The following is a 16,893-nucleotide window of genomic DNA, read 5'->3' on the forward strand; positions in this document are numbered from 1 at the left end:
CATCGTCATCACTACCTTCATTGTTGTTGCTATTGCTTTCGTTGCCGTTGTCTGGCCTGGCCTGCCAGGTTAGCACGACGACGCGTCGCTGTCGACGACGCAGCTACGGCGGCTGCGAGCAGTGACAGTGATGGTGGTGGTGTATTTAATGCACAAAAGTGTGCCTGTGTGCGTTTTGTGTATATTGGGGGCTTCAACTTCAGTTCGTAGAAATAATTTTCGTTACGACGATCACACTCGTTTATGTATTGCGAAGACGTGAAGACGTAGCGAAGGCCGCGACGCTTGAATTTCGCGCACAATACAAACACTTGAAGAAAGCATACATGCATATGCACACACCTAATTGTGATTAGAAATTCATTTAAAACTTTGCTTATAAAAATTTATTTACGAAATTTATAAGCAAAAATCAATGTGTAGTGCAAACAGAAAATTAACAAAAATCGGGAAAATGAAAAAATTAAACGAAGAAAATATGGAAAGAATGCAAAGCAAATAAACGTGTGAGTGAATGTGGCGTGAAACTGTAGGGAAGGCCCCTATACAAGACGAAATTATCTGATATTTGTGCGGAAGAAACATTTTTTAAGTGAAATTCTGTAGGTGAACTAAAGCCTAAAAAACATTGTGCATTCACAAATAAGAAGTATTAAATAGTGAATTTACAATATTTAAATGTTACAATTCGGTATGCGGGCCGATACTGCTGTTTAAGCGGATGGGCATCGAGCCCCGCTATCGTTTCGCTGTATGTTCGCATGCGTGTGTTGGTGTTGCCGTCTGTGCCATGTTGACGCGACAATACAGTAGCGTATATGCATGCGTATTGTGTCGATTAAGCTAAAAAAAAGAAAGCCTACACAACAACAAATTAATAGCAACAGAACGACAGCACAAAAGCAAAAGGAGAAAGCTTTGCTCACGCGAGAGGAATACGAAAAAGTAACTGTGCACACATTTACAAATTAATAATTAACTTGTGAATTCCCTTATTCAAACGCAACACCCTTTAAACAATATGCAATAACAATAGTGACGTTATTAATTTATACACAAAAAAGTAAGGGCGATAGAGTGAAAAATGTAAAACAATAGAAAGCGGAAAGTATTGCAGACCTACAAGAATAATAAAAAAATATGTTAATTCTAAATCCTATTACCTTTAACCCTCTGCTTTGTTGCTATATATTTTAAATTTATAAAAAGTGATTTTGTGCGTTTATTGTGATTGATATATTCAAAAACGCACAAAGTAAAAATAATCATAAATTAATAAACATAATCACAAATTGAAAAGAAACGCAATAAGAAGATACCCTACTAAATAATTTTTCAGTTTTGTTAAAAGCTGAGATAGACTGCCGCGATGTCTGCCGATATACAGATAGTTAGCGTGATTGGCGCCAACGGTCAGCCGCTGCCCATTCAAGGCAACAGTATCGGTTCGAATTGGAGTGCACCCGTGAAGCAGGAGCGCGCCGATGAAGCTGAAATCCAAGAGTTGGCTGCCAAAATGGTGGAAACACAAAAGGCAGCTTTGGCTAAACAGCAGCAACAGGCTGCGCAGCTGGCTACGCGACAGCAACAACAATTGGGCGGCATGCAACCGGGCGCTCTAAACAATACCAACCAACCAAATATTATGAACTATTTAACACGCCAAAAGAACCTGCCGAACGGTACCAATGTCAGCAATGGCAGTGGACGCAATGGGTCACAACAAAATGGTAACGGCAACAATGGTGATGTTAGCAGTGAGAAGAAAGCACCATGTGATGAAGAATCACAGAAGGGTCATTTTGGTTGGACAACATTTGGCAAAACATACATTCCCTATATTTATCGACAGCAGGAGAAGTACTGTTCGGTACGCATGATTGAAATGAAATTATTGGGCAAATATCTTAACTGCTTGCATCCGGATATTTACTCGAGTTGCACATGTGTGCGCAGCTATTACATTACAGAGGCGGAGGCGAGACTACTAATTGAAATCAATATAAAACACTGTGATGGTGAATTTGGACGAGACATATTCACTCAAAAGGATTTAGTGGTGCGGCTATCAGATGCAACCAAGTTTTATCAGTTCCTAGATATATGCTATCGCAAACTCATGTCTGGTAGCAAGTCACCTTCGGAGAAATGCGGTTTTATACGCATAAATAAGGAGTCTGTAGTACCGTATACGGTGCGCAACAACGAGCAAGTGGTGCCGCTTTTCTATTTCGAAGGAGAAACAGAGAATCTCAAACAGAAAGCCGACTATCTGTCTGGATGGGATCTGGCGTATTTGAAGTTTTGTTGCAAAGTTCAGGGCATACGCAATGAATTGTTCTCCAGTGAAAATGTTGCAGTCATATCACTCACAGACATCAAAAGCTATTTTCCCAATGGCACCGAGTTTGAGGACTATTGGCCCAGCAAAGTTGTTGACTCAAATCTGCTGATTGGTAATCGGTCAAATGCTAACAATTCTGTTAACTGGACCCGCCAACCATCGCAGCCACCTCCGAAAGTTATGTCTCAATCCAGTTTGTTACAAAAACAAACTGCTGCTGCAGCGGTTGCGGCACAGCAACAGATGCTGAAACGTGGCGCCAATGCTTATGCGTCACAATCGCCAGCAGCAGCGGCGGCGGCTGCCGCTGCCGCGGCCATCCAACAACAACAGCAACAACAGTCCAACCAACGGTTGCATCAGACAAACGCCACATTAGCGTCTGTGCAGGTGCGCAACATAAAATTCATCCACATGACCTTTAAAAAACTAATTCAACAATATCTTCGTATTTTTCTTTCATGTAACTTTCTTCGAAATGGTCTTCTAAAATGGGTTGTTTCTCTGATGCGATTTTTCTAAAAACTTTTGCAAATAGGCTCTAACAAACAGTTGGATGCAGCAACAACCGTTAATACATGCGCAAATGTTGGCATCACAGGTGAGAAATGAGAGAAGTCTATCTTTTGACAGACGTATTGTTAAGCGTAATGGGATAAGGGAGAGTGTACAACTTTTTCTGATTTGACATAATTTTAACTAAATTTACCACTATTATTGAAAATAAAATATTTTTAATTACAAAACATTAATGTTTATTCATTGCTCACCAACTACAAAGTTAGTTCGGACGCACTATTGAGCACAAAGCAAAGTCAGTGTAAAAAGTACAACAAACCCGCTTTAATTTATATATTTGGCCTACATTTGGTTACTTCCTATTTCGGGTTTTTCTTTGTTGGCATATTTATTCTGATACTGCCACAAATCTATGGAAAACGTTGCTTATGTTTGGTACATTTGGCTTTTTTCAAACTATAGTTATATTTTAAATATTATTAATATTACAACTACACAGTTATGCTTGCATTTTTAAATTTTCCTTTAACCATTTTGTTCTCTGCATGTGCCCATCGGTATAAAGAAGATTGGTAGCCAACGTTTAAAGGTTAAAAATGGCGACAAAAAAATTGGGTTTGGTCTGAATAGAGACTACAGGCGACGTCTACTCCAAATTGTTTGACAATTCTTAGCAGGAATTTAATATATAACAAGTTTTAGACCATTTATGTTTGACTATTTATGTACTTTATGATTTAGGGTTGTCTGAATACGATTCATGTATGAATATATATATCATAAATTTCTTAAATAAAGTACTCTTCAAAAAAGTGTAAATAATTAAACATTTTGTAATCTGTGCATTTACACCCGATGTGAAAGTTGAAACTTCTATAATATCTTTATCTTATACATATGTACATATTTGCGGTAAACAAGTCACACCCATAAAAATCCATTTTGTATACTTTCAGGCGCAACAGTCCCACCCAAATTCACGAGCTGCTCAGTATCAACGCAGTCCTATGGAGAATATCCTGCTGGGAAACCGGCCGGCCTATGCCTACAACAATCAAGGGATTTCTATGCAACCCGTGAATAGTCACAATCAAGCGAATGCACCGCCACCTTTGGTGCGTTCAGGCGCTGGTCAAAGCGCCAACCATATGTGAGTATGAATAGATGTTTTTATAGAACTACAAATATTGCAATTATAACTCTTAACTTTTTACTCAATTCAAAAGTTTTTTTAAAACTTGTTGCAAAATTATTCAAAGTCTATACAAGAGTTTTGACTGAAAGTTTATCTGTTCTAAAAGAAACTGTTTACAAAAATGTGTTTTTCAAATTTAGTTGTAATTCGTTTTTCGATTACTTTATATTTAAATTCTAAACAAGAAGAAAATTGAATTTTATTTCTGTTGGTGCATACGCGCTTCATCTTGTCAGTTATGTTTTTTTATGAAAAGTATGCACCGTACAGTAAAATTGTATATGTTTTTGCTTTTTTCTACGTAAACAAATTTCCTTTTGAAGATTGTTTTAAATTTGGATACATATTTGAAATTGTTTTATTACAAAAAATCGGTGGTTGTGCACGCATTTAATTTAGTACTTTTCACCAAACAAAATTCGTTTTCCCCTTCCTCTTATCGATATTGGGTTTCTTATTGTTGTTATAGATTTTTGAAAAAATTAAGAAATTATGCCATGCCATGCAACTTTATACAAATATATATGTATATATTCCAATTTTATTAGGATAAATAAGCGTTCATATTTGCTTTGATTTATTTCTACATCACATACCTTTTTGATGCCATACTATGAAGTTTGTGCTTTAATTTTCATCAAAAGAAACACATATCTATGTATGTGTGTGTTATTCGATCACCGTATTGTTTAACCATTTAGTTGAAACGCATTTTAAAATAAATTATCGCTCGCAAATAATAACTTAGGTGAAGTAGTCAAAATGTGAAGTTTATAATTCACTAATGGCGCCATAAACTCTGCCACTAAACACTTCGCCACTTTTGTTGCTTGATAATTACTTTCAATTACTTTAGTATCACTATTACATATATACGCAATCATTTGAGAATTTTCTACATTTAGAGGCTTCTTTACGAATAAAACTTGTTCAGTTAATAACTTTCACAAGATATGCTATTTTGTACGTTGTTGCAATTGTTAACTGTCAAAGTGATAGAGCAAGTTGGAGTGAAGAACAAAAGAAGTAGTGCCAAGCTTGCGTGCACAGTGCTGCATTATGCGGAAATAAGAAAATTATGGCTGTTATTTTGAAACAAAAGTTTTTTTTTTTTAATTTTATACCTTCAAGCAATATCATTTTTCAAATTAATTGTATTTTATGGCGATATAAATTGGAGCAGCGTGCAAAAATGCTTAAATAAATATTTTCATATTGCCTACTAAACATTGAAACCTATTTTATTCTCGTTTTGTGTAACACTTAATAGTATGTTTAAACTTTCGCTTTATGTATTTAAAAGCGTTTGCGCTTCTATTGAATTTTCAACACAGGTCCTTTGCATGAATTTATTTTTTTCCTATGCATTTCTACATATGCTCACAGATTTTCCATATACAACTTTCAAACTTTTGTTAGTTTTAAATGTCTTAATTGAATAGCTGGCATTGAATATTAATTATTTGTATCTTAGTCACATTGATTTGTAGCATTTGTTGAAGAACAAATAATTAAACTTTATTTTTATGTTTGATTAAATAACTTTCACTGTGTATCAAGTAATCTATAAAAGTAATTTTAAAAAGGAACTACAACATTTGAAAAACATAAATTTTAACAACAATTAATTAAATTTACAAGTACCTGTACCATTAAATAGTCGAAACATAAATGTAAACAATCAACCCAGTCCGTATCCTTCCCAACTTCACATGTTCATTCGAATATTTGGCTCTCTTGCTCTCACCTCTAGCTCTTTGTATTGAATCTAACAACATACCAATAATGTTCAGATATTTTTTACCCTAGATACATTATATATAATGCGTGTACAAGAACAACGAAAGTAGCGTCAAATAAAAAAGTCAATGTGGTTTAATTAAAAGAGAAAATAAATACTCCGCTGGCAATCATTTGCTGTTGATAATCTATTAAATTGCTTAAAAATAATAATTTCCGAAAATACGTAAAATATATACAACTGCGATAAACATAAAAAATGCAGCTAAATTAAAATAATTAAGAACACCTTAAAATTGCATACCGCGTTATTATGAAAATTACTTTAATTTAAATCGAATTGCAATTAAATTTGGAAATGTACAATTTTGTAAATAAAAACCATTAAATAAACTATGCGCAACGCACAACGTACGTGAAACTGACAAAAATATTCTATATATAATGTTTCTAGGTCAAATGTCGAGCAAACTATGCTGCAACAACAAACACAACAGCAACAACGACATTCTTCCACTTCCTCTTCCGCCTCCCAGCATGCGTCTGCCACTCATATGCAAAGCCCCTCACACCCTCTCTCACAGTTGCACGCTAACTCCGCTGCTGCGTCCAGTGCTGCCAATCTGTACAATTTTAATTTGCCTTCCACTGCTGCTGATTTAGCCTTTTGGAATCAATTGACTCCATCACAACGTTTGTTGCTCACTCAGCAAATCAAAAGTAATGGCACAGTGGGGGGTACTGCAGCTGCCTCAAGCGCTGAGCGTTCGAATAACACCGGTATTAATATTAGTAAACCCCCTGCGTTTCCGATCTTTCCCTCGCTACCATTGGATACTGATCTCAAAACTATGCTGGATTACAATCCACATAAGCATAGTAGCAAGAGCAGCACGTCGTCGAGTAGTTCGGCCAATGGACAGTTTATGAAACCAACGGTACCGCCTTTGATACCGGTGAGCAGCTCAGCGGATGTTTTAAACAAACGCAATGCCACGGGTACAACTACCTCCTCCTCGCGTCATGCAAGTGCGTCGTCTACGTCGGCTTGTGCGACGGTACCTTTAAATTCAACAGCATCATTAGAGGATTTTGAAAAGAAATTCAAAATGACAGACGAAATGAAAGCTGTGGTACAGAAGGTACTTTCTAATCCCGACTTGTCCACTTTCATACAGACGAATTCGTCACAGAATTTTGTTCCTTTTATGTCGCCACCCATATCGCCGGCGCCATCGCTGTCCATTGTGCCTAATCCCAACGTAACCATTACGCCACATATACCATCCCAATATGCACATTCACCGCACGCATCCTCTGCTGGCAGTGGTTGTGGACGTCAGAAAAGCGTCATTTGTTCGACTAGTGCAGCGCTGACCGTGCCCCCCTCACCTTCCACGTCAAATTCCACTTCCACGCCTTCACCATCGCCAACGCGATTGCACGGCTCGTCCGGCGGTTCAGGCAGTAGTGCAAGTAAGAGTGGTGGCCATTACTCCTCCCAACACTATAATAGCCATCAACACCACCACTCCTCCCACCATCACCACAGTCAAAATCATCACCAGAATACGCCACCAATGGAAGTAATTGATTTATCTTCCCCCCGAAGGTCCGTTCAAGCTGCCTCCGCTTATCTACAACAGCAGCAAGAAGTGCACCAAGCAGCGGTTGCCGCGGTACAACAGCAACATCGCTTAGCTGCCGCTGCTCAACACCATGCGCAACAAAATGGTCGCGCGACAGGTGGCTCTTCGGCGAATGCGAACTCGGCGAGCATGCATTTGCAACGCCATGCTGCGATGGCCGCAGCTGCCGCCGCGAATAATGCGCAAAGACTGTCAATCATACCCGAAATGCAGCAGTACGAGCGCGCAGCCAGCAACATGGGCAATCAACCATATAAAGTACAGAAGGTTTACGTGGACAATCGGCTGGTACCTTGCATCAATATGAAGGCGTACAATGACTCCGATCAGCTGATGACGCTAACTGATTTTCAGAAAAACTTCTTCCCGCACGAATCATTGGAAAACTGTAAGGTGCTGTTCGAGACATTAGGTGTAGAGTTGTACAAGGGCAATCGGTGAGTATTTCAAAATGGCATATACACTTGCGGTCATTAAAAATGCACCACCACCTTTGTGGATCTCTCTTCAGTTATGTAACTGTACACTTAAAAAAAATTCTACTAGATCTAGTAAGTACTGATAAATAATTTTTTTATGGAATTGGTTTTAACACTGTTCAATTATAGTCATATGCCAACAGATGAAGAAACGTGATCTTCTCGGTAAATAGCAGCTAGAATCGGTTGTAGCCATTCAGTAATTTTTCGACTTTTGTAGTAGTGATGTTCTAGGGGGTAAAAAGAAATCAGGTCGTCCTCGAAAGGCAACTGAGGGAACAGCATCTCAGATAAGTTTAAACGACGGCTTCAAAAATTCCTCAAAGACAAACAGTTAATTTGGGGCTTGTTTTTGTGACTTCTACACCTTGAAGAGCATTATCTTTATACTGATCCCCAAATCGGTGAAGTGTGAAGTTCCTAAACAGAAGACAACAAATAAAAGTCAATTCATAAAGGTTTTTGGATTGGTTTGGTATGGTCTCGCTATAGGGAAATCAATTGAGGTTCCAGTGAATTCCATCTCTTTAAGAATTAAGGCAGTTATTGTGGGTAAAGGAAGAACGACTCGTTATTTTTGCGTATAACTAATTTACATGTGGACAAACAAATAAAAATGGCACTAATATTTTACAAAGAAATTGCTCTTAGGATAATAGGTGGTGCGTTTTTATTGACCGATACATATATTTATTTATACAATTCATGGTTATATAATAAATTTCGCTAATTTTTATTAATTAGGCGACAATTACAAGTACTAATTGAAAATGACCGCTCACATAATGAAAATATACCGTTGGTTCAAGTTCGCGACGTCATGAAATATATGAAGCAGTTATTGTTTATGACTCGAAACCAAGATCAGCCGCATTCGAAACGGACACGCATAAGCTAGGAAATGGGTTGGGGAGCACAACATATACAACAACAACAACAGCAACAACATCAGCAGCAACAAACTCAACAACAGCTTCAGCAACAATTGAAACACAAATCACCAACGTCGTCATCATCGTCGGCGGCTGCTGCACATCTTCAACAACAACATCAACAGCAAAACGCAGCCGCGGTCGCTGCAGCTATGCATGCACCACTTAGCACACATGCAGCCCCGTTGGCGCCACCACCACCTCATCCTCACACGCACCCGCATTCGCTTGATATGTTGTACTCCCAAAACCGCCAACAACAGCAACAACTCCATCACTATCACCAACACGCACAACAACAGCAACACCCGCTTTACCAACAGAACAGCATAGGCAGTAACGGCAGCACTGCTAGCCATGATCACGGCTTTGGTTCTAAAGGCGCTGGCAACAGTTCATCAACAACAAAAAACAATGGCAACGCTTCCAGTGGTGGCAGTAGTAGTAGCACGTCACGACATTCTTCGGCAACTTCCAATACTGCTGCGCAACAGTTGGCTGCAGCAGCAGCAGCCGAAAGTGCAGCCGCTTATAACTTCCTGTGTGGTTCTGCTGCAGCAGCCGCTGCCGCCGCCGCCACAATGCTGAGTCCACCACTAAGCGCCAACTCTACATTAGCCGCCGTCAATCCCTTCGCCAACCCATTTGATTGGTTAGGCGCAAGCACTGCCACGGTGGACAAACAAATACGTCCTACTCCAGCTGAAAAACAGGCGCGTGCGATTGATGCCAGCCGCTATAATAGAGCTTCTCAACAACAGCAACAGCAAACGCAGCAGCAACAAAACAACAGTGCGTCAGCTGCAACGCCGACATCAACTTCGGCAGTAGCAGCGGCTGCAGCAGCTGCAAATGATTTCATGTCGCTCTTTAGCGCCGCAGCCGCTGCTGCTGCTGCAGGTGAACACTCCAGTTCACATCGTAGTTCTTCGAATGCGTCTGCTGGATCGGTGGCAAGCTCTACATCATCTACAGCGGCGGTGAACGCGAGCAGTAACGCGCATAAACTTACCGCAGCAGCGGCGGCGTCGTCAGCTGCCTTAGCTGCAGCCCATGCGTCGTCTTTATTCTCTCCACCCACGGCGGCAGCGGCCAATGCATATCATTTACAGCCGCCAAGTGCGGCAGTTGCTGCAGCCGCAGTGGCCGCCGGAACACATGGTCTGCCCTCGCCGACAATATATCCGCCAACACCACCACCGTCAACACCCTGGATACATCCTTGGTACGCGGGGGGCGAGACGTTTTGAAACTGACGCGGACGTGCGATCTAAATAGAATCCTAAAGAGTAAACATTAACGGCAGAACACCCTGTGAGCGAAGGTGGTGAGCGTAAGTGTTCGTTGGTGTTGTTTCAAAATGATTGAACAAATTAATTTGTTGCCCACTTTTCAAAGCTGTTCTACAAATTGTTTTACGTTGTGTTTTGTACATTGACACATTATCGAATATATTCGCTTCATATTGAAAGTGATCATAATTTAGACAAATTTTTGTACACCAATAGTTTCGATATTTAACTTATATAGTTAGTTGATACAGCGGTATAGTAAATTTAAAACTATACATACATTAAGTTATTTTAAAACTTAAAGTGAAGTTTCATCATAAACTTCAAAAATTATATAAAATGTACATCTCCCCATAAACCATGCAAAAATATTTTGTTGTGTAAAAAAAGAACTGAATGCAAATTTAGTAATAAAAAATAAGTACGTGAACTGCACTGGGTACTAACTGAAACCGGAACGTTTATGATTATTTGAAAAAAAAATAAAAAATAAAATAAAATAATCAGAACCTAGAACCTAGGAGGTACACTATAGTTTCGTAAGATTGACTGTATAAAAGCGCATAGCACCAAAATTAATCATCTAAGCTAGAGCATAAACGTGGAAACTACTGAAAGCGATTACTAACTGCAACTAGTAATAACTATTTAAATAAATAAGATATTTTCTAGTTGATAAAACCAAACAAACTATGTCAGAAATCAAATTTCGTTTCATACATAAAGAAAAGAGTAAAATTAATATTAGCTATGTAGATGTAGATATGTATTTGTCTATTAAAACAATTCTTTAATTTATAGAGGAAAACGCCTCCTTATAAACAAAATGAACAAAAAAATCTAATTACTAAATTTCGAAATTTTAAGTGGCTTTGTATATATTGACTGAAGAAGGAAGAAAACGTAATCAAACTTCCGTAGTATATTAGTAATATTTAGTTCATCAACTAATTTAGCTTAAGTTACAGCATATTTATTATTTAATACTGCTAATTTGGCTAAAAGTTAAAAAAAAAAAAAATTAGCAAATGCTTTTTAAGTTAAACTTCCAAACAAAATGGTATCGATTTGGAGCGCATGTGACATTTTCGACCATTGTTGCTATGCGGAGCCGCTTGAAACGTTAAATTGGTTAATCCGTTTTATGGATTCAATAAAAGTATACAACTTGTTAATTTAAATATTATTATCATATAAAAAATATGCAAATAATCATAGCAGAAAATAATTTGTTATCATAAAACCTGCAAGTATTCGTTCGCTCCTTATTAGTTAGAAAGTACAGTTTCTACTGTTAATATTCTTTCTTTGCAGAGCATGGACGTGAGTTTATTTTTTTTTGTCAATAATTTATTAGATATGAGATCCAAAAGATTATTTGATTATTTTATATTTATTTTGCAATAAAAGCATAGAAAAATGAAAAACAAAGACTAGAATTATTGGTGTTATATTTAGTATTAAAATTTAAAATAAAATAATCATTTGCAGATATAAAATAAAAATAAAACCAATAAAAGCATATGTAATAATAAAAGTTGATACATATATCATATTTGCTTAATCAGTAAATTTAGGATTGCATCATCAAAATATGATGTATTGTAAATACAAACATACGTATGTTGAAATGAAAACCCGTTTATATAATGAATCCATATGAATGTGTCAAAGTAAGTATAAGTGCTTTTAAAAAATTAGAAAAACGTTTTCTTAAATTGAAGCTAGAATAGTTTTCACAAATAAAAAAGTTTCCATCCACTGACTCGACTTTGCATGGTGCTATAGTGGATCGATTTGAAAACTATTTCGGCATTGCCTGGAATATTCTTTGTATATACAGGAGACAGACTCTAAATCGAATCAGAGCTTGTCAAAATGAAAATGTATATAAAAAGTTCATAGGGTCTCTGGATGTTACTTATGTACATATGTATAATAATCTCTACTTACCTGTAGTATAGGCTTTTGAGTAAATGGGTTAGGTGCTGTGTTGTTGATCGCCTGCTACACTGACTTCCCTTTCGATATTCATATAACTTAATACGACGTCTATATTTTAGCTTTTCCCCGATAGTAGGGTCTACGTAATCGGAACGAGACCGGATTTTTATTCGGCCAAGAACTGTCAACTTTCTGCCGCTTAACACTGTAAGGGGCACTGTTGCTCCACTCAGCTCAATACAACAAATTTATTTTAAGAAGTAAGCATTACACAATTAAACGAATATAACTTTGCTTTTTAAGGTGTGGAAACAATTGGAATATTAATAATTAATTTTTATGTAAAAAGGAAGTTTATTTAAAATAATACGTATTCGATATATATTGTAAATCGGCGCGTCCGGGATTGAAGTAATGCTTGTTTCCTCAGTTCAATGAAATTGAAGTGTTGCCAATTTGAAGAAAAAGGAAATAATCGCATTAGTAAATAAATACTTATATAAATTGTATCGGTTACCTTGTTAATTACCATAGAGCGTTTGTAGAGATTTCCGTGGAAGTTTCTGGGTTTCTTAAGACAAAATTTGCAAAAGTAATCGAAATATTTGTATCCTGGGGGTTGGTTGACGCTGGGTATCGTTCTAAATGTATGTAAAATCATATAAAAGTTTCCACTAAATAATTGCAGAAAACATCGGGAAATTATTATGTTCACAAATTTTATTTTGGCATTTCCTAAAGTTTAATTTAATTTAAAATATTTTTAAATTAATAAAATTAAAATATTTTTAAAATAATCGGTCACTTTTACCGATAATTAACAATTTTATCAAAAAGCAAATACAACCCTGAGCTGAAAATCTGATTGAAACTTTGTGGTAGTTGATTGATGAAGTGGGACAGAAAATTATATCAGCAACAGCAAAAGTTGAAGATAGTTAACTTGCGGAACAAAATTTTTGAGTGTTTTATACGCAACGCAATATAAATTTTTTGTAAAAATTTACCAGGTAATTCTAGAACTAGAGAAATTTGTCATATCTAGTACTTTAAATATGAGTAATACCGAGATAATTCACATTTTGGAATGAGTGTGTAATTAGTTTTAATTGTGAAATTTTCTGTCATATCAGTGACCAAGTACACTACCACCAACACCACCAATCGCACAGACGACGTCCATCTTTTTGAACCGTGGCGGATTTGTCCATGTGCGTGGATACATATATTGATGGGCATGTGTAAGTGCATTTTTGCAAAATTGTACGGGAATTTCTTCCATTAAAGCGATTTAGAGTAAAAATTCGTAATAATGTGACGAACGGATGTTTGACATCAGGTGTATATGATATTTGAGATTATATTCCAGTAAAAACAGAAATGTCATACCCGTAAGCAGCTGCAACCAACCTAGAATACACTTTCGTACTACACGTGCCTGCCTTTTGGTTGGTGAAGGGGAAAAGTATAGACAAATGGTTAGGGATGTCGCGGTGCACATACTTCTTAAAGATTTTAATTGCTTCATGGGATAAAAAATAATTCTCTACCATAGCTTTGCCTTATAACACAAACAAATGAAGATTTCGCATTATGTTCTGTTTCACCGAATGTATTATGTCTGCAGTATATACAGACGTACACTAATCATTAAAAAATTCTTATTTTATATACTTTTTATATACCATATTAATACTTGTCTCTTATTTATTTGCAGTTTAAACGCATTTTACTTTCAAATAAATTGTGATTCGTATCAATTTACAAACCCGTTAGCAGTGCGCCTGTAACTCTTCAAGTGGCAAAGAGTGTCTCTTTATAACACTAGAGAGCGACACGATTTTTGTGGAGCACACAGTGTCGATAATAATCCAGTTTTGCACCGTAACGCAACCAGATACTGCGCATCGCAAGCTATCATTTTAGCTTATTGTATTATCAAAGCAGCAAAATAATTGCAAGAAGACAACAAAATTCACACAACTGCAAAAATCTTTTTTGAATTTTTCTTTTATTTTGGTTTGTTTGCTTTTCGTTTCGCAACCAATCAATTTTGAACTTTAGAAGTTGCTTCTGACAACGGTGAACACATTTAAAAAATTCTGTAATCAAAAATCAGTGGGAAATCAACGTAAACGTCAATTGTAAGCTGAGTGGAAAGTTTGCATTGGATAATTCATTATCGGACAATACTCTTTGATCTTCGTGTGAATTGTGTTGCGCACCCCAAAGGAGGGGAGTTACTTGTTTTATATGACTTTTGAAAGATTAATAGGTAAGTACTTAAAATTAATTAATATTAAGGTGCTAATTATATGCTTTTTTAAACTCGTTCTTGTATAATTATTGAAACATTTTTATTTTGTTTGATAAAAGGCCTACCTCTTTGCACAGATTGCTATCATATTTTGCAGTCTATTGAATAGTAAACTAATTGGAAAATTGTAAACAAATAATTTTGAAACTAGTACTCACATAAAAAAATAAGAAAATGCACGACCCCCTCCTATCAATATATATTATATGTATGCTTGTATGTTTGTGCGCGCAAATTTTAAAACTAGTTACTTTCATTTTCCAATCTTATTTTGTACATAAAGTAAACGAACAGTGGACGCAAACAACAATGGACTAGCCAACTCATAGCCTTTATTATAAATCAAGACAAAATAAAAGTAGCAAATTGTATGCAGAAATCGAAAACCAGTTCACCAGTCCCGTGATTATGCAGTCGTGATTTTGATTTACGAATCGTTTCATTTGTAATAAATCTTATTTTAAATTTGTTTCAGTAAAATTTTTTCTCACGTTATTTCTAGAATTTTTTTAGTTTTAGTAGTATCAATGAATTATTTGCAAATCAAAGTTTAATTTAGTTGCTATTTTTTAACGAATTGCTGTGGTATTGCATCATTTGCGTTGTTTCCCGAAAAAAAAATAGCATAAACTCTGTACTTCAGTTGCAGTTGAAAAGATTTTCCATGCAATGTAATCAACCCTTTGCATTATCTTTACTTGGCTTTAACTTTTTCGATAATCGTTACAAAAGCGCTGCATTTGCCGATCTTGTTATATGTACATAAATTCCATGCATAAATTTTTGTCTTCTTTCATTATTCACCCGACTGCACCACAAGCCTTGCCAAATATTGGCTAAAATTCGCTAAGCCTGGTGGCGCTTATGGAGTTTAGTTTAGTTGGTAATGGCTTTTTGAGTTGTCTGCTTTTCTTTTAACCTATTTATTAAGCCTAATTTAGTACATTTAAAATCAATTTGTGGCATTGAAAGAAGTGAATTAGCTTTTTTGCATTGCAAAGGGCTCAGGGTTGAAATGTATATACATTCATACATATATACACACTTATGGTATAATAAAAAGGTGTGTTGGTGCTCTGCGTCAATTATTTGATTAAAAAGAAAAGCTGATGTACTATAAATAATTTCCTATATAATTCGCACGTTCACAAACCACTGTTGATTACGTGTTACGTGTGGCTTGAAATTTGTGCCTTAAATAATAAAGTTGATTCTGAGTTTAATTAATTTCCTTGTATGGAAATAAACTTTATCACTAAATACCTTTTTTTATTTGTTATAACTTCCATTTTTAAATGCATAAGGTTTGCATTTCTCATTCACTTTAAATATTTGTATACTATATACAATATAAAAGCTTGTGCACTTGTCTGAATGTATGCACTTGAGGATATTTACATACCTACATTCCAGTGCAATTCAATACCACTTATTCAGTCAGTTTGTGTATAGTTACGTAATAAAATTACAGAAAATCAACCTGAGATGGTGCATTACAGTGCATGTAAATGTAAATACATACTTACATATATGCAAATATAGTTTGTTGTGTATAGTATCTTGCAGCGCTTCTGATTTAAACCAACGAGTGTTAGTCTTTGGCTACGTGAACGCTTAATATTTAGTTTGCCCATATTTAGTATACATACATACATACATACATATATGTATATACATATGTATATATATGTATGTACATAAATTTAACTTGAGCACTTTCGTTTGTTTATTTAGCAAAAATTTTCATTTGATCGATCAGCTTTTGATTGTGCGAAAATTAGCAAGAAAGTTAACGTAACAAACGTTGATAAGGCTTCAGCACTTTAGCACTTTGCATTTCCAATAGTTAAATATAAGGTAGTAAAGCTTTGAGAATGTAAAATATACGGCAAGGGTTTCTTTAACTGCTCACCTCCTTTACATAAAACCTATTTTCCAGAAAACAATTTGTAAATTTATCAATTTACATCGGTGCATAGAATGACATTTTTGCCTTCAGATTTTAAACAAATTATTTTAAAACCAAAATAGCAATTTTTTTTTTTAACAGTTTTCATAACCAAGCAAGTTCATATGAATCAACAGTTAAATAATTTCTCAGTTGTGCATAATATACGTACATACATACATACATATGCATGTAAAATATATGAATCGGCCAGGCAAAAATAATTTTGTTCTAAATAAAAGTAATCAACTTAGCTGTTTTTGTAAAACAACGAATGTTTCGGTAGATATACACTTATGGACAAAATAATAAGTGTGAGTTTAGCTGGTAGTGTTTTTTTTTTCATACCCTCGTATGTATCTTTGCATACATAACTATTTTCATTATTTTTATATTTTTTTCAGTAAAAAAACCTTATCGCAAAAGTGCTAAAAAGTTAGAGTTCCAGCGAAACTTTAGCGGCATGCGATTGGTCAAAACCAGATATGAGATTTTTTAAGCATACAATGGGGTGTGTGCAAATTAGGTAGAAAT

The 16,893-nt window shown here is 35.8% G+C and overlaps 3 protein-coding genes across 4 annotated transcripts in view; all 3 read left to right on the top strand.

Annotated features, from left to right (window-relative positions):
- Positions 1–427: 427 nt before the first annotated feature.
- Positions 428–8,877, top strand: LOC108965092 (serine-rich adhesin for platelets). The gene is made up of 5 exons (XM_018927280.1): positions 428–2,734; positions 2,883–2,945; positions 3,820–4,013; positions 6,253–7,884; positions 8,671–8,877. Exons 1-5 carry the CDS (start codon positions 1,370–1,372, stop codon positions 8,822–8,824), a joined length of 3,408 nt encoding a protein of 1,135 aa, XP_018782825.1. The 5' UTR covers positions 428–1,369; the 3' UTR covers positions 8,825–8,877.
- Positions 8,808–10,235, top strand: LOC108965093 (ETS-like protein pointed). Its single transcript, XM_018927281.1, has one exon. The coding sequence runs from the start codon at positions 8,828–8,830 to the stop codon at positions 10,106–10,108; it is 1,281 nt and encodes a 426-aa protein (XP_018782826.1). The 5' UTR covers positions 8,808–8,827; the 3' UTR covers positions 10,109–10,235.
- A 2,762-nt stretch (positions 10,236–12,997) lies between these two features.
- Positions 12,998–16,893, top strand: part of LOC108965085 (eukaryotic translation initiation factor 5) — a 16,910-nt gene continuing 13,014 nt past the window's right edge. The window contains exons 1-2 of one of the 2 annotated variants that reach the window (XM_018927266.1): positions 12,998–13,104; positions 13,812–14,369. The gene's annotated coding sequence lies outside the window, so the exon portion shown is untranslated. Of the gene's footprint in view, positions 13,105–13,248; positions 13,336–13,811; positions 14,370–16,893 lie in introns of those variants that run through there. The other variant, XM_018927267.1, reaches the window with a different exon arrangement.

This window comes from Bactrocera latifrons, unplaced genomic scaffold, assembly GCF_001853355.1.
Source record: "Bactrocera latifrons isolate USDA-ARS-PBARC rearing strain unplaced genomic scaffold, ASM185335v1 scaffold_133, whole genome shotgun sequence".
Lineage (NCBI taxonomy): Eukaryota > Metazoa > Arthropoda > Insecta > Diptera > Tephritidae > Bactrocera > Bactrocera latifrons.

Excerpts from the sequence above, each read along its gene's own strand:
- LOC108965092 (XM_018927280.1), top strand. The coding sequence starts at position 1,370 with ATGTCTGCCGATATACAGATAGTTAGCGTGATTGGCGCCAACGGTCAG. Across the intron at positions 4,014-6,252 it reads GGTCAAAGCGCCAACCATAT|GTCAAATGTCGAGCAAACTA; the intron begins GTGAGTATGAAT and ends TAATGTTTCTAG. Across the intron at positions 7,885-8,670 it reads GAGTTGTACAAGGGCAATCG|GCGACAATTACAAGTACTAA; the intron begins GTGAGTATTTCA and ends TTTATTAATTAG.
- LOC108965093 (XM_018927281.1), top strand. The coding sequence starts at position 8,828 with ATGGGTTGGGGAGCACAACATATACAACAACAACAACAGCAACAACAT.